The sequence below is a fragment of the Bubalus bubalis genome, chromosome 6 (genome assembly GCF_019923935.1).
Source record: "Bubalus bubalis isolate 160015118507 breed Murrah chromosome 6, NDDB_SH_1, whole genome shotgun sequence".
Classification (NCBI taxonomy): domain Eukaryota; kingdom Metazoa; phylum Chordata; class Mammalia; order Artiodactyla; family Bovidae; genus Bubalus; species Bubalus bubalis.
In genome coordinates this window covers 82,950,870-82,974,679 of record NC_059162.1, presented here as the reverse complement: position 1 = coordinate 82,974,679, position 23,810 = coordinate 82,950,870, and the positions used below count along the sequence as shown (strand labels likewise).

Genomic DNA, 23,810 nt, shown 5'->3' with positions numbered 1-23,810 from the left:
TGCCCTGGTCCCTACTCATTCATGCGGTGGCTGCTTTGCATTTGCTATCACGGTTCACCTATTCACAACAATAAACAGTTGCCATTAACTATATATTTCTTAGATATCTAATAGGGGCTTTACAAATGTTACCATATTAAGGTCTGGTCTATTACCATCCTCATTTACAGACAAGCACACTGAGGCACAGAGTGGTTAGATGACCTGCCCAAAGGCACAGTTACACAGCCCAGTTTCAAACTCATGGGTTTTTAAAAGTCCATGCTTCTAACCACCACTCAATTTGTTGGAAGAACCCTGGAGCCCTCCTGCCATGGCTTTTCCTCCACCTCCTGAAAGAAGCCACTGAGCTCTCTAGTCCATGGCAGACTTTGCAAGATACCTTCAGTCTCACTGCTTGATGATTCCCTCTAACCAGGGACTTGCAAAGATTCTGTCCCCTGTCCTGCAGGGCCTGCCCTCTCAGGCCTCCTCCACTGCCGTGGTTACCCATAAAAGGGCCCTGGGCCTGTTCCAGATTAAGGGGCTACCTCCTTCAGCCCCAGGCCAACCCTACAGGGAGCTCATTGACACAGAGCCTTTGTCTGACTGTATCCCATCTGGAAAAGGAGGCTCTTATTTCCAGAGCCCGCCACTGTTCCCACAGACATTTCAAGAGGGTCTGTGCTCTCCACTGATCACAGAAATGACTTTGGACAGAGCTGGGGTTCGGGGGACCTGAAGACAAGGGGCGGGCCTGCCTGCTGCCTGAGTGTGGTGGGAGAGACTTGGCAGCTTGAACCACTGATGGAACAATGGTGGGGAGTTCAGAGGTGGCCTAGTAAGACAGGCTGTCCCTGGGTGGGAAGGGGCTCTCTTTCCCTCCCCAGGCCTTTGTCCCTTTTGAACTGTGGATGCTAAGAAAATACAGAGAAGTCTATTTAAAGCATTAAATTATAGTGCCAGCATTAAGAACACTGGAGTCAGACCTGGGCTTGAATTCTCACTCCAAGAATAAGAAGCTTGCGACCTATGACTGGTACATAAGCACTCAAGGCCTCTGCATTCTTGTCAGTACAAAACAGGGATGGCAGGCTCTCCCTCACTGGATCTTTTTGATATTTATTGATTGATTGATTCATTTATTTAGTCATTTGGCACCCAGGATCTTCAGCTGTGGCATGAAAACTCTTAACGGCAGCATGTGAGATCTGATTCTTTAACCAGGGATCAAACCCAGGCCCCCTACATTGGGAGCATGGTGTCTTAGCTACTGGATCACCAGGGAAGTCCCCCTACTGGATTATTGAGAGGATTCATGAGGTCGTGCATAGAAAGAGTTAGTTTCTATGAGTGTTCTTAGGAGTCTGATGGAGCTGGTTCTATTAGCTAGCTGTGTGACCTTGAACATGTTACTTCACCACTTGGTACCTCCGTTGCCTCATGAGCAAATGGGTGGCATCAAACGGTGACTCCGTTGTTATGGGGTTTAAACAAGATGGTCTGAGGTAACTGCTTGGTATAGTGCCTGGCACCGAGCCATCACGTGACACGGGTTAACTTTTCACTACTGTTATCTCATCATGGTCACCACCACCATCACCACCGTCCTCAACGTTGCCATCACCATCGCCTTACAAGAAGACTGTCTGGCAATGCAGCTTCAGGCAGGGTGTCTCCATGAAATGGGCCCCTCTGTAAGGTGGGCCACTGTCCAAGAAGGGACATGATTTGCACATGGTTCCCTCCTCCTGCCTTTTGGGAGCCCCATGGACAGCAGAGCTTCCTTGCTCAAGCTGTGCCTCAAAGGACACATACTGTTATTGCCATGATCAGATGTGCTTCAGGGCTGAGAGCAGGCCTGGACATAACCCGTCAGAATGGTGTAAAAGGCTAGAGCTTTGGGTTTCCCAGCTGCAAGTCTCAGCATTTACATGGGTCATCTCATTTAAACCCAAGAACAGCCTTATGAGGTTAAATCTGTTGCTGCTGCCATAGGCTTCCTTGAATTCTGCTGGCTGGCAAGGTACTTTTCAGGAAGGAAAGTGAAACACCCACTTGTTAATTGCCTATAAGTCTCACCTTGTCAGTCAGGCTGCTGTCGCAGGCTGGATGTGCCAGGAGCAGCCGCACCATGTCTGTGTTGCCATGGCAACAGGCCAGCATGAGGGCGGACAATCCATCATGGTCCTGTAGGTTGACATCTGCCTGGCAGCTCAGCAGCGCCTGGACCATGTCCCCCCTGTCGTGGCTGACTCCCAGCATCAGCGCCGTCTGGCCCCCCTGCACACAGAGAGCAGGGGTGTGGTCAGGTTGTGGCTGATGGGAAGGACCCCCTCTATAGCCTGTGTGTAAGCAGGAAAGACTTCTCTGGAAAGTGACAGTTGATCTGAATCTCTGTGGTATGGGACATATCTTCCTTAGCCTGGCAAACTTCTACTCTTTCCAAGACACTAGTCAAATGTACATCCTCTCTAAAGCCCTCGACTTACACCCCAAGCACAGGTTTCATAACACAACACTTACCATTTGGTACTGCAACATGTCAACCTCTCTCTTTCTCATGGGCTGTGACATCTTTGACGGCAAGGACTAAGTCTTTTTCATCTCTCTCTCCAGCACCTAGTCCCAAGTACATGCTGATAAAATGTTGAATGATGGAATAAACAAAGGGTTTAAAAATCAGGAATATGGCTTCTGACTGCCTGCCCCAGCCTAACTTCCTCTAAGAAGCCTGGGATTGCTCTGAACGCCTCTGATATTTTCAGCTGAATGATACCCAGAACGCTCTTTTCTCACTGAGCTCTCTGCATGGTACTATGGTCATCGCTAACCCACAGCCATTGACAACAGTCTTTCACTTGCTTGTAATAATCAGTGCACACGGCAATGGATCAGAGTCAGAAAGCGAGACAAAGCTCTGCTTCTGCTGTTTCCTAGTGTGTGACCCTGGCCACGTCACTTGGTGTCCCAGAATCTTGGTCAATCTTGGTCAGAGTATTTGTGAAAGTCAAATGAAATAAAGGTTATAAATATAAAAATGTGTGGTAGCTATTTTTTCTGATAACAAACTGATCATCATTTCTCCTGGATTTTCCTGTATATACACAGTACTCTTCTACAACTTGATTATATATTTTGCACTCATGATTCTCTCCTGGGTTCCAGGCGGGTCAGGTGGGTCTCTCTGACTGAATGTCAGGCTTTGTAAGGTTGTAAGAATGAGGTAAGGGCTCTGTTTACTCTCCCTTCAGGTCCCCTGTGACTCTGAGCACAGTGTCTTACACGTAAAACATGCTGGCTGACGTGTTCACTGATTAAGGCTCCAAAATGCAGTCACTGATAGATTATGTTTCCCTGCCCAGAAGGCTGGGGCTTAGAGAAAAGGGGGTTTCAATCAGAAAAAGGCTGGCCCTGTCATAGACTGCTTATGTGAGTCTGGATAAGTTAACCTCTTGGTGATTTTTGCTGATCTGGTAAAACAGGAATGCTTAAGGATATTACCTATACCCTGGGGCTATTGTGGGACCTGCATGAGGCCCAAATGTTATGTGTGTGAATGTGTTAGTCACTCAGTTGTGTCCCACTCTTTGTGATCCCATGGACTGTAGCCCGCCAGGCTCCTCTGTCCGTGGGATTTCACTGAAGTGAGTAGCCTAGCCATTCCCTTCTCCAGGGGATCGTCCCAACCCAGGGATCAAATCCGGGTCTCCGGCACTGCAGACATATTCTTTACCATCTGAGCCACTAGAGAAGCCCAAATGTTGCATACATTTTAGCTATTGTTGTCTTTATGAGTGTTAGAGATAATGTCTGACCACCGTGGCAATGTATCGTTAGGTGTCCTGGTTCCTCATTTCTCTGGAACTCAGATCTTTCCAGAGAAGACTCTTTGCTCTTTGGTTTGCTTATACCTGGTCCTGAGGTAATGCTTGTTGACTGTACTAACCAGACCACAGTTTTCCCTCCAGGCCCCTCTCTCCGAGTGGTATGAAAGCCAGATGTCATAGACAGATGTCTTCCTGTCTGCCCCCTGCCTGACTTGGGACCCTTTCCTTCCTCACCCCCCTCCTGACCTGGTTCCATACAATTTAATTCAACAAACATTTACAGAGCACTGTTACCAGCGCGGTGCAGTGCCGACCCTGGAGATACAGAGAGAAATAGGTAGCTTAGCCCAGGAGACTCCTGGCCTCCCAGCTCACTCCTATCTACCCTAATGCCCGCAGCTCCCTTAATACCTAAAACCCCCAGGGGGCGCTGAAGAGCACAGCTACACGGTAATCCCTTTCTTCCCTTCGCAATGTGGGATGGGTCCCTTACTCTTCTAGAGCACTGGTTTCTCCTCTACAAGAAGGGCATATATTTTGATCTTAGTGAGCATTCTGCCTTCAAGAGGACCAATTGAGAAAAAAAGATTTACTATGTTTATGGAAAACATCATTTGAAGTGAAAACAGCTTTATTGAGTCCTACAGTGTAAGCTATAGGTGAGCGAAAACACTTTAAAAACCAGAAAGTAAGCTATAAATGTCTGATTTTTGCCACCAATAGGATTGCTATTATGTGAAGTGGGCAAAAGGACTTTGCCATCAGGTTTAGCCGCAATCACCTTGGGCTGGGGTGGAGAGCAGAGTTAAATGGATTGTTGGGAGACAGTTTTCTATGGTATCTTGGCTTGCTGCAATCCTGTGAGTGAGGGACTATCTGGCCTTTTGTTTCTCTGTCTTTTTAAGGAAGAACGTACAGTGAACAGCACTGGAGGACAGAGGTAGTGTCTCCTTCAGAACAGAGGGTGGTCATGCTTACTACCCAGTATGAAAGATTCAGGTTCCCTAAGCTCAGGGTTTCTCTCTAGTAACACAGCCCTCTCTGTGCGCAGGGATCTGCTCCTCCTCACAGTGCCCTGTAGCTATTGGGACTCCAGGAACAGGTATAAATAGCAATGCTCTGACTACTGTTACCACTGGGAGTACCACACTGTCCTTTGGCAATAGGAGTCCTGTGTCTTCTGCCAGCATCCATGACACTGTGGCAGCTAACTTGTTAGCTTTAAGGGAGAGTACAATCTCAGACCCTTCATAGTTCTTGAGAGTAGGGCTACACCTATGATCACTCTAGGGGGAAAAGGAGAGTGGAATGCCCTCCACTTATTCTCCTCTTGGTCAAAGATGGGCAAGTGGCCTTTTGAAGAGTTCCCACTGTTCCATATGGAGCTCCATCTGACTCAAAGCCCTACTGGCTAAGGGTTACACCTTTGTTCCATATTCTCAAGTAGAAGGGCCTTGCAGCTGAACAGCAACAACCCAACCCTCTGAACTGCTCTGTGATTCATGATCCCTCTATGTATCACCTCCAGAGGCTTTCTATATCACAAATAGCAAATGCCTTGTCCAGATGCTATCTGTGGGAACTTTCAGTTCAAGGAGTCTGGAAGGAATTTGCCAAGTTTCAGCCCAGAACATAGATTACAAGTTCACAACCTCTGTCCCAGCCTGTCTGGGCCTCAGGAGGCTCCAAGGAAACCAGAAGTCCAATCTTTGGATAGATGCCAGTTGGAGGGCCCAGACTTCTCGGGCTAAAAACTGGATCTGCATGGAGTTCCTCACCCCACTGGCAGAATAAAACTAGGAGGAGCCTCATTCATTAAAGAGGAGATCATGTTCACTCCTCCTACCTGAGTAGCTTGGATGTTTACATTCCCTTCTCTTAAGAGCTTCCAGACAACAGCCATGTCTTCATCGGTCTCGGCAGAAGCCAGGGGAGTGATCATCACAGCAGTATAGCCAGCTTTGTTCTGATGGTCCACGTTGCAGACACCTGCAAGAGAAACACGGAAGCTGGAAGAGCTCTTAAAATGCCAGAAGCCAGGCTTTAGCCTGTTCAATAGGAGGCTTCCCGCTGGTTAAAGGGCCACAGAATAGAGCAATTCTTTCCCAGTGGTGGAATCTGTATTCTACATTTTTAGCAGCCTTTAACAGTGGCTACTTTTTTGAGGCTACCTAGCAAAAAAGGTGCAGAGGAGAGTCAGAGATGACCAAGGCCTATGACCTTGACTTTATTTCCTAAAGTGGGGCACTATTATTCATATTTTACAGATAAGGACACTGAAGGTGTCCTTCCGTGGAGTGAAGAAGGTGAGTGAAACTATATCAATGCCCCAGTGAAGGAGAATCGAGAGCAGGACTCACTCATTGGGTGTCAGGTCTATCTGACGCTAGAGCCCATCACTCACACAGCCTCATGTCGCCCTCAGGTGTGCATTTCAGGTCTTGCTCTGTGTCTACGTATAACTCATCAACTACTGGCTGTGGTTGTAGGTCCTTTCAAAGGCCTAGTGATACCCTGTGAAATGGACCAGAGGACATGAAAAAATGCCCCAGGATAAACACAGAAATCTTCTGGGAATAACCAACTCATTTGAGAAGCACAATAGAAAAACACTTCACAAATCTTTATATTAAAGCAATTAAGAATATACATTTCACAAGAGAATGGAAAACTGGCATATTTTTAAGAGGAAGTATTACATGAGAACTCAAGGGAAATTTCTGCTTCATAACCCTGGGGATATGCATTCACATCCGTCCCCACCAAAGGAGATGGAGGAGATCATCAGCCTGTTGCCTGAAGGCTCCCACCTTTTAAGGGCAGTTGTTGTTGCTTAGTTGTGTCCAACTCTTTTGTGACCCCATGGGCTGTAGCCCACCAGGCTCCTGTCCATGGAACTTTCCTGCAAAGAATACTGGAGTGGGTTGCCATTTCCTTTTCCAGGGGATCTTCCTGACCCAGGGATCAAACCCATGTCTCCTGCAGACTCTTTACCACTAAGCCACCAGGGAAGCCCTTTAAGGGGTGTACAACTTGGAGAAGGAAATGGCAATCCACTCCAGTATTCTTGCCTGGAGAATCCTATGGACAGAGGAGCCTGGTGGGCTACAGTCCACAGGGTCACAAAGAGTCGGACATGACTAAGTGACTAACACACATTCACACAGCGTGAAAAACTAAATCTTCCCTGTACTAGTGCTCAGGAGAAAATCTCTGTGTCTCTTTAGGCCAGTAATAAAACTACCTCAGTAGAGCAAGTCTGAGACTTCCTTAGCATTTTTTCTGTAAAATGGAGATAATAAAAGAACCTGTAAGGTTACTGTGAAATTTAATGAGTTAATATATTAAGAGCACTTAAAATGGCAGCTAGCACATAATAAACACTCAATGAGCATTAACTGTTCCTGCTATTATTGTCCAGAATGGAATTCTTATCATCACATCCTTGCTACTTGCTCTTGAAGACTCAGATATTCATCAAAACAAATCTGGTTTATGACAAAATGTTAGTTAGATTTACTCATAAGTTCTGTGCAAGGGGAAAAAAATAATATTTGGCTGACAGTCCCTCCACCCCAAACAATTCTTCAGAGATGTGTCATAATGGACCAGGATGCCAATGGATACAGCTGTGCTCATGAATCAGCAGTTTCCTCACTGAAGCTTCCCTGACCACTGTCATGACCAACTGCGCTATGAAAGGCAAATATCAGCTCCATTCAATGCCTTATAACCCCGTTCTGATAAAGATGGGGATATCTGTCTGCATCGCCTGGTCAATGGCTTTAAAATTTTTACCCGTGCCTATTTTATGTTTACTTTTAAGATGTGTAAATGAGCCTCAGGTTACGACTCTCTATGCTCTCTTCAGAAACGTGACCTATAACTCAGTAGAATGACTAATTCCCCCCACCAGGGGCTCTGAAAAAGGACTGAGGACCCCCCACTTTCAAAGCAATGTTTCTGAGCAGCTCCAGTGAGCAAACCAGCCCTCCCCAAAGGTGAGGGGCAGACTCTTGACTGAACATTCTCTGAGTCAGCCAGCTTCTCCTCTACAGAGGTGTCGCGGTAAAATAGAGCACGGTTCACAAAGGACTAGGCTGGTGGAGGTGCACCCATGACTCTATTCTCAATACCGATGAGTCACTTTGGTGCAGCCTTTTACAGTTTGTAATGTGCTTTCCAGATTCTGCACAAATGGCTGGGAAGGGAGCCCAGTTTGGAGTGGGACAGATCTGCCCTCCTCAACACCCCTTCTACAGTGAGGGAAAGGAATGGGACTCTCAGACCGTCTCCCCAACCAACCCACCCCATTCCTTTTGCTTGTGGCTGTTTAGCTATTTCAGCATGTTAAAGGGAAAAGCTTCCAAACCACTTTATGGTTGATGAGTATTGACTGGATCTCAGAAAACATCAGCAGAAATTTATAACAACCAAATCTAAGGTGATCTGTTCTTTGCGACTTCATGGACTGTAACCCACCAGGCTTCTCTGCCCATGGGATTTCCCAGACAAGAGTATTGGAGTGGGTTGCCATTCCCTTCTCCAAGTGATCTTCCCGACTCAGGGATTGAATGTGTGTCTCCTGAGTCACCTGCATTGGCAGGTGGATTCTTTACTACTAACACCATCCAGGAAGCCTTTTAAGCAGTAGCGTTGCTGTTATGTTCCATAATGAAAAGCCCTAAGACTGAACACAATAATTGGAACCCAGAGGCATAGGTGGGTGTCTTTCTCAACTGAGCTACCATTTTGATGGTATCCATGGAATGGCAAGCCACTCCAGTGTTCTTGCCTGGAGAATCCCAGGGACAGGGGAGCCTGGTGGGCTGCCGTCTCTGGGGTCGCACAGAGTCGACACGACTGAAGCAACTTAGCAGCAGCAGCATGAATCCATGAAGAATGTTAGAAATGTAACTTTATCTTCCTCTGATGATGTGGGATGCAGAAAGAACTTGAGGTTATCATTACATACATCACCTTTCCATACAGGTAAAGAGCCTCAAGGCTACTTAAGAGAATTTTGAAGAATGGGAAACTTACTGGAATTTAATCTAACTCCCAGGAGTCATCCATCCACTCTCATCTAACAAATATTTTCACTCAACACCCACCATGAGCCAGGAAATGGACCAAGTGCTGGTGATACTGAAAGGAATGAGACAGGCAGAGCCTCTCCTGGGTTAGCTCAGTTCTATTAGAACTCAGATAGAAGTGACAAGCAGAGATCACCTAAAGAAAGAAACAGGATGTTCCACTAGAGAGAGATGGGGCAGCCACTTTAGATGGATCACTTTCTGAGGTGACATCTGAGCTGTGACTTGAACAATGAGAAGGGACCAGTCATGAAAAGAGTTTCAGGTGAAAGGATCCAGATGGAAAGAAAATGCAGAAGTCCCAGGGTGGGAATGAGTGTGGTGACTCTGAGGCCATGTGGCTGGAATGGAAGGAAGGAGGGTACATGGTGGCTGCAGAGAAAGGAAAGGCAGACAGGCCTGGACCATCTGGGATACCTGAAGGCCAGGCTGAGGAAGCCGCCTTCTGATCCAAGAGCAAGGCGAAGCCATGGGAGGGATTTAAGCCAGTGGAGGGGGAGGGGAATAAGATTCACATTGCAGGAAAGTTGTTGGATCTGAAATTTGGACTTCCTGATGCCTGTTTAAACTTCCCCTGTAGTCTCTAAATTAGGATTACACATCTAGCATGTGCTCTGATTCCTGGATTCCACAGTACGGACTTCAAACCCCAGCAGTGCGCTTAGTCATTGCGTGATCTGGAGCAAATCTGTTGACTTTTCTGAGTCACTTTCATTTTCTATAAAAAAAAGGGATAATCATTCAACTAACAGGATAGTTATGAAGACTAAATGAGATCGCAGGTGCCAGATGCTTAGTAGAGGGAGGGCCTAATCCATGGAGATCATCTGGGGTTTTATATCTCTTGTAGGTACCATCCTAAATATCCTTCATACAGCTTTCCTAAACTCACAGATGACATTTGACTGGGACCCACACACCTTCAGTCAGTCCCATCACCCTGCACTCATACCACCACTCCTAGACTGCTTGATATTGTCACACGCTCCATTGAAACTCCACTACAAGCCCTGTGGTATCGTATCAGCAGACACAAAGGTCTTTATTTGACTCTTAACTGCCTTTTCCAGCTAAGAGGGTCAAGGCCATTTGCAATGATTCTCCACCAGAGGGAAGAGTCTTCCCTTTCTCCAGATCCTGAACAATGAAGAATCTAATGCTCACTTCCCTTTTCTCCTCCTCAACATCTCTCTGGACCTTCGCCCACCTCCTTTCCTTTTGCTTCCATCTCAGAAAAAATAAATATCCCAGCAGCTTGCCTAGGCTGATCTCATCTGTCTCTGCTGTGGATTCCAGGTTTTTCCAGCTCCTGAAAGACCATGCTCTATCAAGCATCTTCTCTCCTCTGTATCTTTAATCTCTCTCTTCATCTCTCTCTCTCTCTCTTTCTCTGTGTGTCTCTCTTGAATTCTTCTCAGACAACAAATATATTCAGATCTCTGCAATCCAGTTTCCTTCTAACAACCCCCTGAAACAATTGTTTCCAAAGTCACCAGTGACCTTTTTCCAAACCTGCCAAATCATGGCGTCATCTGCCAGAGACACTACAGTACAATATTTGACCCAGTGAACAATCTTTTTCCTTCTTGACATGATCCTCTTCATTGGCCTGGGACATTTCTCTGTCTGCAGGAAACTACCCACTGCAGTGCACCTTCCCTGCTCTCTAAGTGTTGTGTTAGTCATTAAGTTGTGTCTGACTCTTTGTGACCCTATGGACCATGGCCCACCAGGCTCCTCTGTCCATGGGATTTCCCAGGCAAGAACACTGGAATGGGTTGCCATTCCCTTCTCCAAGGGATCTTCCTGATCGAGGGATCGAACTTAGGGCTCCTGCATTGCAGGTGGATTCTTTACCATCTGAGCCACCAAGGAAGCCCTTCCTGCTCTCTCAGCAGAATGTTATCTCCCTTCTTTTCAGTCCTGAAATCATACTCTACACCTCTCTCTTGGGAGCCATCATCCTGCTCCATCCTGACTGTCAAGCTGTAAACTCCTGGAAAGGCAAGAGCTCCATGTAGGTCACATCTCTGGTGGTAGGCAGTATGGACATCATACATAGTCTACACATATCTGAGGAAGGATGAATGAATCAAATTAAGTCAAATTGATTAAATGGAGCTATGGCCTTAAACTCTTGAGAGTCCCTTGGACTGCAAGGAGATTAAACCAGTCAATCCGAAAGGAAATCAATCCTGAATATTCATTGGAAGGACTGATGCTAAAGCTGAAGCTCCAATACTTTGGCCACCTGATGTAAAGCGCCGATTCACTGGAAAAGGCCTTGAGGCTGGGAAAGACTGAAGACAAAAGGAGAAGGAGGTGGTAGAGGATGAGATGGTTAGATAGTATCACTGACCCATTGGACATGAATTTGAGCAAATTCCAGGAGATAGTGAAGGACAGGGAAGTCTGGCATGCTCCAGACTCCAAGGCAAAGAGGTGGACACAAATGAATGTCTGTGTGCACATTTGCATGGCCTATGTTAAAAAGTACTTATGAAGATGGTAAAATGTGACCTTTCCTAGAGGAAGTGTGGTATAGCACTGGAGTTGGACAAACTGAATATAAAGTCTGACTCTACCACTTACCAGCACTGTAATCTGAGCAAATTTTATAACTTCCTGAGCTTCAGTTTCCTCAACTGTAACATGAGAATAACGATACCTACATCACGAATGTTGTGAAGAATACATGATATAATAAAGGCAAAATGGTCTGGCCCAGCTCCTAGAGTACTGGAGGAATTCAGAACAGTGAAAAAGCTCCTTGCTGCAAAGAAGTGGTAACAAGAACTGCCCTTCAGAGAGGGACCCAGGCAGCAGTGGTGTGAGTGTTTCTGACCTGTTTCCAGCAGCAGCTTCACGATGGAGAAGTTAGAGTGGGACACGCTGTAGTGAAGAGCTGTGTTCCCGTTGCCGTCAGCCAGATTGACAAGCAGCTTTAGCAAGTGTGGGGAGTGAGGCTGGACCCCGTGGAGGTAGGCAGCCACTACGGCAGGGCTGGATGACTTCCGGCTGGAGATGCGGAACCACTCTTGACTGATGGTGTTCAAGCTCTGTTTCTGAAATACCAACACATTCCAATTCCAGAAGGTTACCTACCCAGGTGCTCCAGCTGGGGTGTCAGTTTCCAATGGGAAAGGTCAGCTTAGGTTCCTTCCATGTATATCCCTTCAATTCCCTCCAACTCTCACTGCAATTTACTCCTGCAGGGCTCAGAGCTAGCAGGGTGCGGGGGTACCCAGCACCACTCTTTGAACCTGCGAGATTGGCTCCCCCATCATGTCAGGTAGACAGGAGGATTGGGAGAGCAGCACAACAGCCAGTAACATGACACTTGGGGACAGCTTGAGTCCACTGTACCTATAGATCACATTCCCCATAAGCACAGGATAACCACGACCCCCTCTTTCACACATTTACACCAGCCTGTGTTGACTAGCCCAGACTCCACTGGGGTACCTGCATGTTTTTAACAGGCATAGCTGGAGAGTCACGACATTAATGGGAAAAATGCACACTGAAAGCTAAGACAAACAACATGCCCAACATACGATGAAGTAAAATCCAAACAGATGTGCTTGAAATATTTTTGGCTTTGAAGCTTTGCTAGGACTTTCAGAGAAAATGGTTAAACAGCCCATGGCAGGATCCCACTATCTGCAGTACTCCAAGTAAGGAGAGTCCCCGAGCAAATGACACCGACTCTGCACGTGACATGACCTAAGTGTTTTAAATGGAATATGATTAGATTATTTTCCTAAAGGGAAGGAGAAACAATGGGACTGTGATTGTAAGAGATGAGTTCATATTCATTCCAGAAAGGGCACTGGATTGGGAGTCACTAAACTTGTAGGGCCCAGGCTTAAGTCCTGGCTCAGCTGCATGACCTTGGAAGTCCTAATACATTTTGAATCCTTCTCGTGCTATCTATAAAATGAGGTTGAAAAAAGGGCTTGGTTTCCAACCTCTCATGCTCTGCCAAATGAGGTCCCTGCACACCCTGCTTTGTCTCTAAGGTGGGGAGGGGTGTTCTGTGCTTTGATCCTAACGTGTGTGATGTCAGGTTGGCATGTCCTCTAACTGCTTTTCTACACAGAATCAGTGGATTCTTTTGTGACTGAAACATTTTTTAATATCTCCTTTACCTATGGAATCTTCAGGAGAATCTGGAGAAAGACCCTAATATTGAGGAACATATCTGGAAGATTTTAATTGAAGATCTAGGAAATAACTTAGCTCTGTAGTTCATTGAAGAATAAGTAGCAGGAGTTTTAATCAATATCCACATCACATATTGGTTCTTTAACAATCTGGGAACAAGTTATTTGCCAAATCGGCGAAGATAAAATACTAATGAAAATGGACTAATCGATCGTTTTTACTCCTAAAGCTTTTCTGCAAAGGAGAACAAAATGGGCTTTAAAAATGCTTACATATTGTTACATACTGGGTCTTATCCGTGGCCCTCACAACATGGGAAAATGCATCTATATCAGTACCTCTTGATTCAACCAGAAACTAATCCTTAAATGTTTAATCTCTGTGGGCCATGGTGGTGTTAGGGAGCAAACAGATGTATTTGCTTGCTTTTGGCCTCTTGACCCACAGGTGCCTTCAAGAAAAACAGTCAAGACTACAGAACAAAATGCCAGGCCCTGAGGAAGTGGAGACGTGCAGTTCAGCACCCTCATTTTATTAATGAGGAAACCAGAGCCCTGAGCATTGAACTGACTCACTCAGTATCTCACAGACGGCAGTCCGGGGAACAGAACCAAGGTTTCCATTCCACCTGCTCTTTTCCTATCTACCCACAGTTCTATCAAACTGTGAGGTAATTTTGAGCCTAAGCCACAAAGGATCCCATGACATATTCAGGGCGGGATGCCTAATAACATTTGGTAAATGCCTCTGAGCCCCAGCCCTGGTTCCTGTGCACATGCACGGGTTCCACTTTCTCAACACAATCCATCACCCTGGGCAGCAGAGTTTGGGCAAATGAGACAGCACACAGCAAAGAGGGGTCCCAAGCACCCCCACAAAGCTGCCTCAGTTGCAAGACCCGAGTCGTCGGGTGGAACTAACAGCTTAGACAGTACAGAAATCTTTACATGACGATGACAAGTCAGAGTACCAAGAGCGGGTCAGTGGTCGTCCCAGTTTCTGGCAGATGTTGGCTCAATGCCCGGCATGCATTAAGGAATTCTTCTGAGGGTTTATATCTAAAGAAAAAAATTAATTCATATATATATAAATGTATCAGTCTCCATCTTGATAAAAAAAAAAAGTCCTCTACCTTGACTTTCACTCTCATTTTTCACTTCTCAGCAACTCAGATATCCAAACTAGGCAACTTCTCAGGGTCAGGGGCATTCCTCAGAAACACTGAGTGAATACAGCCTCCTGTCGAACAGGGCTGACTTCTGAACTCTTCTGAAGAATGAGCCAAGCATATTTCCCTTTGGATCCTGCTGTTTTCAGGGGATGAGGTCAGATTGCCAAAGCATTTTAGGGGGCCATGGGCCCCACTGTCATTCCTGACATGCTGGGAAAGGGAGGGTTATCTTCCTGACTTTGGAGCAAACGTTTTCTGCCTGAGTGACTTAAAAAATGCAAAGGACCCACTCCACAGCATCAAGTTTCTTCAGGTTACTCTTCCATTAAGGATATAGTAAGCACTAATAGAGTCAATCGAATGAAAATTGATAGCACCAGGGCACTCTCAATGATACGCATTATTGCTGCACTGGTAAAAGGGCAGGCTTGGCACTGAGAGGCCTCGGCTGGGAGTCAATGGCATTGGTCACCATGAAGCCCCACTTTCACCAAGTCCTTACAGCGCTGCTATGATGGAGCAGCCCTGCGGCCCTGCTGGACAGTCAGCTGCCATTCACTCCTGTCTCTTCTTCAGCAACCAGGCTGGGGATGGTGATAATGATAATTAATGGCACTTACTACTCTCACTTCTCCCATTTACGGGGAGGCTACTATGTGGCAGGCCCTGCACCAGGCATTTTACATACTTTTTCTCATTTAGTCCTCAGACCAAATCTATAAGGTTGCTACATTTTACAGATGAGGAAATTGAGGCAACCACAGCTTAAGTACCTTGTCTAAAGTAATACTGTGGCAGATGTAGGATTTGAAGCAAGTATGTCCACTCCAAAGACAGTATTCTCGTCATCATGCCAAATGACCTCCCATCACTTTAAAAGACCAGGTTATGTCAGCATGGCCAATGAGAGAGGCAGAAAAACATGTGGGAGAATTACAAAAGACCTAAATCAAGGGACTTCCCTGGTGATGCAGCGGTTGAGAATCTGCCTTCCAATGCAAGGGACTTGGGTTCGATCCCCGGTTAGGGAACTAAGATCCCATAAGCCACGGAGCAACTTATCCCATGCTATGTAACTACTGAGCCTGTGCACTCTAGAGCCTGTGCTCCACATCAGAAGAAGCCATAGCACACCACAATTAGAGAAAACCCACATGCTACAATAAAGACGCAGAGCAGCCCAAAAGAAAGAACCAAAGTTGAAATACTCACTCTGCTAGTTGTGCCACCTAACTTCTCTAAGCCTCTCTTTCTACATCTATAAAGTGGGTCTTCTAATAATTACTACCTTACAGATTGTTAAAAGGATTACATCAAGAAAATGCATGTCAAGTCCTTTACATTCTCAGTGCTAGGACCATGTTAGCTTCATATGCAGAGCTCTATGACAGTATAATCCATGAAGGCAGGAGTTAGATCTGTTTCAGTCAACCAATGCATAGTACCTGGCATAGACTAGAAACTCAAATAAATACTGTTTAATAGATGGATAAAGGAATTAACAGATAAACAAATGACTGGATACAAAGGTGAATAAATACACTTGCTCTTTCTCAAAGGATCATGTGCCCCATGGGTCCCCATCTAACTTACCTCTCAGTCTTGGGATGGGGGAGCTCTTCACCAGGCCCAGTTCCCTGGTCTGTGTCTCGGGTGCCCTCAGGGGTGCTCTGGCCCACCCTACAGCTGAGGTGGGCATCCTTGCCCCGCCTGGGTTCTGGGCCATCACATTTCTTCTCAGCCTCACTGTCAGACAGGTCTTCTGGGGAGCTGTCCTCACCACTGGTCTCCTCACTCGAGGTGGTCTCATAGCTGTGGAAGGAGACAGGGTCACTCATTCTGTGCTTCCTGCCCAGTGCTCATGTCAACACACAGGTGAGAACTCAGTAGATTTTAGATAACATTGGCCTGCTCACTAACCTTGTCCTTCATTGTCTACGCCTGCAGGCCTGGGCAAGGGGACTCCCAGGAAATTTACTGTCAGAGGAGCATGCTTTTAAGAGCTCTAACACTAGAGGCCATTTGGGGAGTAAAGGTAATTAACTAAGCTCTTTGCAACAAACATACAAATAGCCCATGGCCTAATTGGCCATGCATTCAGATGATTCAGAAAGGCAATCCAAGGTTCTCATGAAAGCATTTGATTCTGGAATCCTAATGTCCTGTACAGAGAGGGAACCAGATCTAGTCAAACATCCCCAACCCCTACACTGAATTCTCTGAATTGCCTGACAAATCCTCACATCTCCAGGTGATAGTGAAGCCTCCCTTTAGACCCCTGTTCTAGCCCAGCTTACCCCTGGAAGGGTGGAACCATCTGCATCTACTCCTGGGACACAGCTGGGAATCCTGAACCTAGCACCTGCCTTTCTCAGTTGCTATTTCATCCACAGCTTGGAAGAGCAAAAGTGTGGGTGTAGGTCACTTGACTCGTGGCCTTTCCACCCTAGCAATGATCCTTATGTTCAGTTATATGCAACTCTATTGAGGTGGTAGACCAGACACCATGGAGGAAAGCTCTGGAAGACTTATTGATCTCTCTGCTGATGGTCAACAAGAGACCTCTGATGGAGGATGCTCCAGATAAGATGAAGACTTCAGATTCTTGGCCCACGGGACACTTCCACAGAGACGAGGCAAGACCAGTGCCATTCTCATGCTCTTTCTCTGAATAGCGGTCCCTATGCAAGGACCCTGTGCTCAATGAATTTGCAAACCCAACCTGCCCGCTGGTATGTTTGCATTCTGTCTTGTTCAAACCCCAGATATTTCTTCCTCTACTGTGCTTGGAACAACCTTTTGTTTTTGTGATTAAGAAAGTGGGAGGGACATATTAAATTTACCAAACAGTTCTTTATCTTAGAATTGTTTCCATGAAAACTCCAAAATCCCTGTCCTAACTGAGCTGAAACTCTAAGTAGGGGGTGGGAGAAAATAAACACATGAACAATGTATTCAGATAATCATAAGAGCAATGATAAACTAGTAATGGGCCATGGGATACTGTGATGGGAGGAGGGGCCATTTTATTTAGAGCAGAATTTTTTAACATTGGCTGCATGTTAGAACTATCTGAGGATACTTAAAATTTCCAATAGCTGTACTGCACCTGAGACTAATTAAACCAGAGTCTTTCATCTGGGAGGGGCTCAGGCATTGATATTTTTCAAGGATGCCCCAGGGTTTCCTAGGTTCAGTCAAGGTTGAGAACCATCACATCAGAGTGACATGTACTGACAGTTATCTGCAAGAGGAGCATTAAAAAAAAAAAAAAATCAATATCTTGGGATAAACCATAATGGAAAAGAATATTTTAAAAAGAATGCATAAAAAATAAATATATGTGTAAAAAAAAAGAAAAGAGCACTTTAAATGGTGTGTGTGCTCAGTTGCTCAGTCATGTCCACCTCTTTGCGACCCCATGGACTGTAGCCCACCAGGTATCTCTGCCCATGGGATTTTTCAGGCAAGAATACTGGAGTGGGTTGCCACTTCCTCCTCTTTAAGTGGAGGGAAAGGCAAAGGTAAAGTCCCCAAGCTCAGCCTGACCCAGCATGTTTGAGTGAAGAAAGGCCAGAGCCTGTGGAGGGGGGCGAGGAATGCTATAGTTACAAGACAGACTTCCAGGTTTTGGTACAAAGCTGGCACTTTTGCAAGTATTTAAGCAGGGGGAGAGGCAGGACCTGCTTTAGGCTTTGAGATTAGGCTAATTCTCCTTTCTGGACACAAGCTGGTAAAAGAAAAAAGTGGTTTCTCCTGGGCCACAATATCTGACAGCTGCAGGAGTGGGAACAGCAGCCCACCTATAACCCCACTTCATCTTTTCTGGTATTTCCCTCACAGAACATCGAACAGTAGTGATGACACCCTTGTCTGAATCTGGTGTCTTCCTTCTGGTCTGACCCAAATTAGCCAGGGTTCCAATCTCTTCTGTGCCTCATTTCCCAGGCACATCCCTGTGGGCTTTCCTACCATCCTCTGCTTCTTTCTCAACTAGAGTTCAGCTCAGCCTGTCCAAGTTTTCTCTTTACTTTTGTTTCAACTCTACCCAGGTCCAAACTGTGAGTTAAGGGCAAGGGCCATGATTTATTTGAACATTTTTATCCCTACCACCAAACACATCATTGGTATTTAATAAATGTTCACTAAATGACTGACTGAGAAAGTATTCTAAATCCAGCGGTTTACTGTCTACCCTATATAAGGTCTGGTTCAAGTTCTGAGTCAACAGACATTGGTTGTTTTCCTTCATCCTAAAAGACATCAGTTTGATTTGCCATAAGTTAGTTAAAGGAAGGAAAAAATTAAAAGGATGAAATTTTAAATTCTACAAATTAAAGGTTTGTCGATTCAGTGTTGTGGTTCAGATTAAATGTCTTCCTTCAAGGGCTCATGTGTCCCCCAACTCCTAGAAGGTACTGAATCCTGGCCCCAGGGACACAAAAGCGAAGACATATTAAGAGCACAGGATCCAACAGAACTACCACGTCTGGCAGGCAGCCAAACATATGCAAACCTGAGAGGGAATTTTAAAGGGCCGTTGAGATTAATTCCCTTGAAGAAGAATGAAAACCAGATGCTTCCCCCTAGGAAAAGAGTGTTCAGGACAACAGTGGGAGAGGTGGTGTGCAGGGCAGTCTGGGCTTCACGAGCGATGCTTACCCACCGTTAACCCCAACAAACTGAAGGTTCTTTTTGGTCCCATTACCTCCTGCACGGAAGCCATAGTCTTTCTTTTTCATTATGGATTTAAGGCTGGTCGACGGGGAGATCTCTAGGCAGACACAACATCACAGGTTAGCATGATCTGGGGAATACCCCCGAGTGCAACAGAACTGCGACCCTCGCTTTGAGGGGACACAGGCTGGAGGTGTGTGAAGGGGTAGAACAGGAACTAGACAATATAAATCAAATATTCTGAGGGTCTTTGAGGGGCATCGGACTTCTGGTCAATGCTAGTCAAATTGTTCCTGTTTACAAGCTCTCTACATGAATATGACAGAGAAGAGTTATTGGAGAGTTATTGAACCATGTGGGTGGCGTGGGTGCCATTGTTGTCCCTAACTCAGTCTGGGGAAATCTGAGGCTTAGATGTGCTGAGTGAATGACAGAGCAGCAGCAGAACTTAGGCCTCCCGACCCCTGATCGAGCACCCACTTTTGCACCTCAGAGGCCCTTCCTGGCTCACAAGTCAGTTAATATTTGTGATGTGGGGCAGGCATGGAAAACACATGAGCAAGAGCACACATCTTATTTTGCTGTTCTCAAAGGTACAGGGGGCAATTCACAAGGGCTAAGACTAGAACTACCACCGAAATAATGAGAAAGCCAATTTGTGCTCTGCGGCAGGAAGCAGACTAACACGTTGCTGCCCGTTAAGCAAAGCAAAATATGGTTCCACTTAACAGGGAAGAGTGTGTGATCTGTTACAGGAAGAAGTGCTGCTCAGCCAAAGGGTCGACTTGCACATGTGAGTATGGAAGTCTCTCTTTCTCTCTCTCTCACACACACACACTGAAGTTCAGTAAAATATTTCAGATCTCAATAGAATGTTCTTCCAAAACAAGGCTACAAAAAACCTCTAATGTGCAAGAACTAGGGAGGACCGCAGGAATCCAAGAGCCCAAGACACAGTCAAGGAAGGCAGAGGTTTAAAGCACTCACAGCCAGTGCCAGGGTTGCCTGCACACAATGCAAATGAGAATGAGGCACCCCTCTGGGCAGACACAGTGCTGCGGGCTTGGCAAATGTGGGCTGAGTTTCAGCTCCCATTTACCCTCTGGCATCTTTGTGCCCTGTGCTATCTGAACAGCTGTACGTGGTGGCCCAGCAGTCAGTCCCAACGTTAGAGCAAGGACAAGAGGAGGGGTACCAAGCCTCCACTGTTACAGAGATCAGTTTTTATTCCATTGGGCTCCCAGATGTGTTTAAATCTTTTTTAAAAACATATGCATGCAATTAAAACCCTTTTTCCCCTTTGACTCCTCAAGTAAAGGAGAAATGGTTCCCAGTCTCAGGCACCAGTATTTACCCATCGGTGGGGAGGAGGAGGGGCCTGGGGGCTCCTTCTGGGGTGGAGCCTGGGCCGAGTAGGCAGACAGAAGCAGGTTGAGGGAGCTCTGTAGCTGGCTCTGGATGCTGCTAAGTTTGGAGGCAGGCTGCTTGATGGCACGGGCCAGCTCAGGGTACCCGTGTTCCAGGCAGCTCCACTGCTCCTGCAGGAGCTCTTGGATCTTCTTAACGTACTGCCCAATAGTGGCATCGGTGGGGGAGCTTGGTGGCCTTCCAGGGCGCTCCTTCCCCGACAGCTCTGGACCAGCCTCCTCCCTCCCTGCTGGGGGAGCCTTTCTCTCACCACTCCCTGGAGATCCTCCTACTCCCCTGTCCAGACCCTTAATTCCCACCGAAGGACCTCCTGCCTGCTCAGAACCTCCCTCTTCGATCCTGAGCTCAGTAGAGAGGCAGCTGTGTAAAGAAGGCATGAGGACCGTCTCAGAGCCCTGTGGCAGTGATGGCTGGGGTGGTGACACAAGTCCTGCTGGGCTCCCATCCCCTGGTTTGTGACTCTCCCACCCCCACAGGAGGCCATTCCCCTCTCCCCTGGCTCCCCAGCTTTCAGATCCCATGCTGCCCAGAAGGCTGACCCCGATGCTCTTGTCACACGACTGTCTGGTCAAGAGCCCCTGCAAGGGGTCAGTGTTGACCATGGCATCAGTCTGGCCCTGAGCATCTTTGGTGTTCCCACGGCTAAGCTTTTCCACCAGTTGAGCTACAGTGCACTCTAGCTCTTGAATCCTCTGCCCCCTCGCCTTGATTTCCTCTTCCTGCCGCTGGAGGGCAGCTCTGACCTGGGCCAGTTCCTCAGTTCTTCCAGACAGTTCGCCTTCAAGGTCCGAGATCTGCTGCTTTAGGCAGGAGATGCTGCCAGGATCCAGGGAGGCAAGGCCCAGGCTTTCCTCCGTGACGCGGATCCCGATGCTTCTCACGTCCACCTCTACAGGTGGTGGTGGTGGGATTTCGCTGATGTTGAGCTCGATTTCTTCTAGGGGGAGCTCATTCTCAGGGATGGGTGATGGCAGAGGTGGGGGGCTTGGTGTTGGAGAGCTGGGGGTTGTGACCACCACCTGGGCTTCTCTGCTTTCCTGTTGGTCTTCTGCATCCTCTAGAACCACAAGTGCATTCTGGGACAAGAAAGGTGGACTCGGGAAAGAGAGGTGATTTGGAGCCTCTTTTTCGCTTTCTGGAGGCTCAGGCCCCTCCTGGATCAGCTCCGGAATCCCTGGTACTAGGTCTCCCGACTCTCTGACTTCCGGTTGGGTTGCTGCTCGTGGAGTGGAGTTGGAAAAACCTGCAAATCCTTCCGCGGGCCCAAAGGCACCATCACAGACAACATCTTCGCCCTGAAGTGGAGGGAGGACGGGCGGGGTGGGGGGTCCTGAGTTTAGACTTGGGTCCTCTGAGGCCCTGGTTTGCAGCAGCGTGGCCGGCATGCTGGATGCTCTCAGAAGCTGGGGCCGTCCACTCCCGGAGGTGAGCTCAGCCTCCCCGGGAGCAGCAGCAGCCTCTAGCTGTCTGGCCGTCTCCATCAGCAGGGCCTTCCGGTGGTAGCTCACCTCGCTGCCGCTGGCGGGTTGTGGGGCTTGGGGGTGGTCCCCGAGGGGCAGTGGCTGGGCTCGGGCCTCTGTCCCCAACACTTTCCTCGACACCATGGGGGACCAGTTCGGGTGGGAAAGAACAGCATGGGGGCGAGCCCCGCTGTCGGGAAGGCTGAAGTTTCGGGGCAAAGTGCTGAACTTGGCTTGCTTGGCCCTTCTGTGGATAGGAATCCTTTTGATGGTGTTTCCCTTCTCGATGTCATCCACATACTTGAGGAAGTCCAGGTCCAAATGGAAGCCATATGGGGTCTCCACAGAGTAGGGGTGGCTCTTTGGAGGGTCTTTCTCTTCATCCCCCTGAGAGGACTGGTCTTTGGCTGGGAGACAGAAGACGTAAAAAAGAAGCACAAAGTTAATAAGAAATGCAGGACGGTGAGACCTAATATGTGCGATTTTTACTTAATGCTCTTGTATAAGTGTTCTCCTAAATGTTCCAACCTCTGAATTATGCTGAGATGTTCACAGACTTTTGGCTGTGCTGAGAAACCCTGTTATTAAATCAATGTGGACTTAGTCAATGTCTGCAAGGAAATAGGTGAAGGGAATAGTTTCCAATCTGCACTATGTCATCTCAGCTATGATTGTGGAATGGGCCTTCAACTCAGAAAAATAAAATAGTCTCATACTGTTTTTCTGTGGTTTGAGTCATGTAATTGCTGAATTGAAGTAGCCAGGAATTTGCCAAATAAGGTTACTAATTGGTAATTGTGACTATGGATGTTTTCCCAGGATGAGATACACAATTTTCTCAACATTAAAAAGAGAACCTTGCATTATTCAAATAGGTACTAGTAAATCCTGCTAAAGCCAGAGATATCAAGGAGTCATGCTTCCTACATTATTTAAGCTTCCTCTGATGGCTGAGCCTCTAGGTATGTGAAGCTCAGAAGGAAAGGGAACATATAGTTACACTCAGCCTGTACTCTCTTCACCAGAAAGAAGCATGGTGCTTAACAAACACGTTTTACTTTCAAAAGCTTATGCCAAGTAAGGAAATATCATGTTTTTCACAAACTGAAAAAAAAAAAATTGGTGGAGGAATATGGGACAATTAATGTAAAAAGAGACGTTGACAAACATCCTCCAAGAGGTGTGGGACTCATGATTTTTCAGCGCAGCCCAAAGTACCAGGGAATAGCACAATGAAAAAGGTCTCTATCATACCAAAGCACACTGATCTTGACTCCAACAGAGGATGCTGAGACCAAGTCAGTTCTTTGATTATCTGAATCCATAGGGATTTGTCTCCAAGTAGCCTCTTCCTCTGGAGAAGGCAATGGCAACCCACTCCAGTACTCTTGCCTGGAAAATCCTATGGACAGAGGAGCCTGGTAGGCTGCAGTCCATGGGGTCACTAAGAGTCGGACACAACTGAGCAACTTCACTTTCACTTTTCACTTTCATTCATTGGAGAAGGAAATGGCAACCCACTCCAGTGTTCTTCCCTGGAGAATCCCAGGGACAGGGGAGCCTGGTGGGCTGCCGTCTATGGGGTCGTACAGAGTCGGACATGACTGAAGCGACTTAGCAGCAGCAGCAGCCTCTTCCTCGGGTTAAACAGTCTTTGTTCTTTTGATGTTCCTCATGTGACACCCCTTATTATCTCTGTGACATTCTGCTAAACATCCTCTGGAAATGCTGAGCTCAGGAGAGAACATTATTGAAGAGCACAGAAGCCAAGAATATGGACCCTGGAGGCTGGTCTATATCTCAGCTTTGTGACCTTGGGGAAATTACGTAGCCTCCCTATATCTAATCATCTGTAAGATGGCAATAATAATAGGGAAAATGAGACTTGTGGACTGATTAATTAATACATATAACATGCTTAGAACAATGCCTATCACATGATAAACATTTAATACACACTCAGTACTATAGTTACTATCTTTGTGGAAGCTCAAATCAGAGA

The 23,810-nt window shown here is 46.8% G+C and overlaps 1 protein-coding gene across 2 annotated transcripts in view; it reads right to left on the bottom strand.

Annotated features, from left to right (window-relative positions):
* KANK4 (KN motif and ankyrin repeat domains 4) overlaps positions 1 to 23,810 on the bottom strand; it is a 74,263-nt gene that overhangs the window by 6,252 nt on the left and 44,201 nt on the right. For both annotated transcript variants that reach the window (XM_006055926.4, XM_006055928.4), the window contains 7 exons: positions 20,275 to 22,215; positions 18,906 to 19,017; positions 15,837 to 16,055; positions 14,043 to 14,130; positions 11,751 to 11,970; positions 5,656 to 5,798; positions 2,062 to 2,262 (listed from right to left, as the gene is read on the bottom strand). In XM_006055926.4, the coding sequence (XP_006055988.4) occupies positions 2,062 to 2,262; positions 5,656 to 5,798; positions 11,751 to 11,970; positions 14,043 to 14,130; positions 15,837 to 16,055; positions 18,906 to 19,017; positions 20,275 to 22,215 (2,924 nt within the window). The remainder of the gene's footprint in view (positions 1 to 2,061; positions 2,263 to 5,655; positions 5,799 to 11,750; positions 11,971 to 14,042; positions 14,131 to 15,836; positions 16,056 to 18,905; positions 19,018 to 20,274; positions 22,216 to 23,810) is intronic.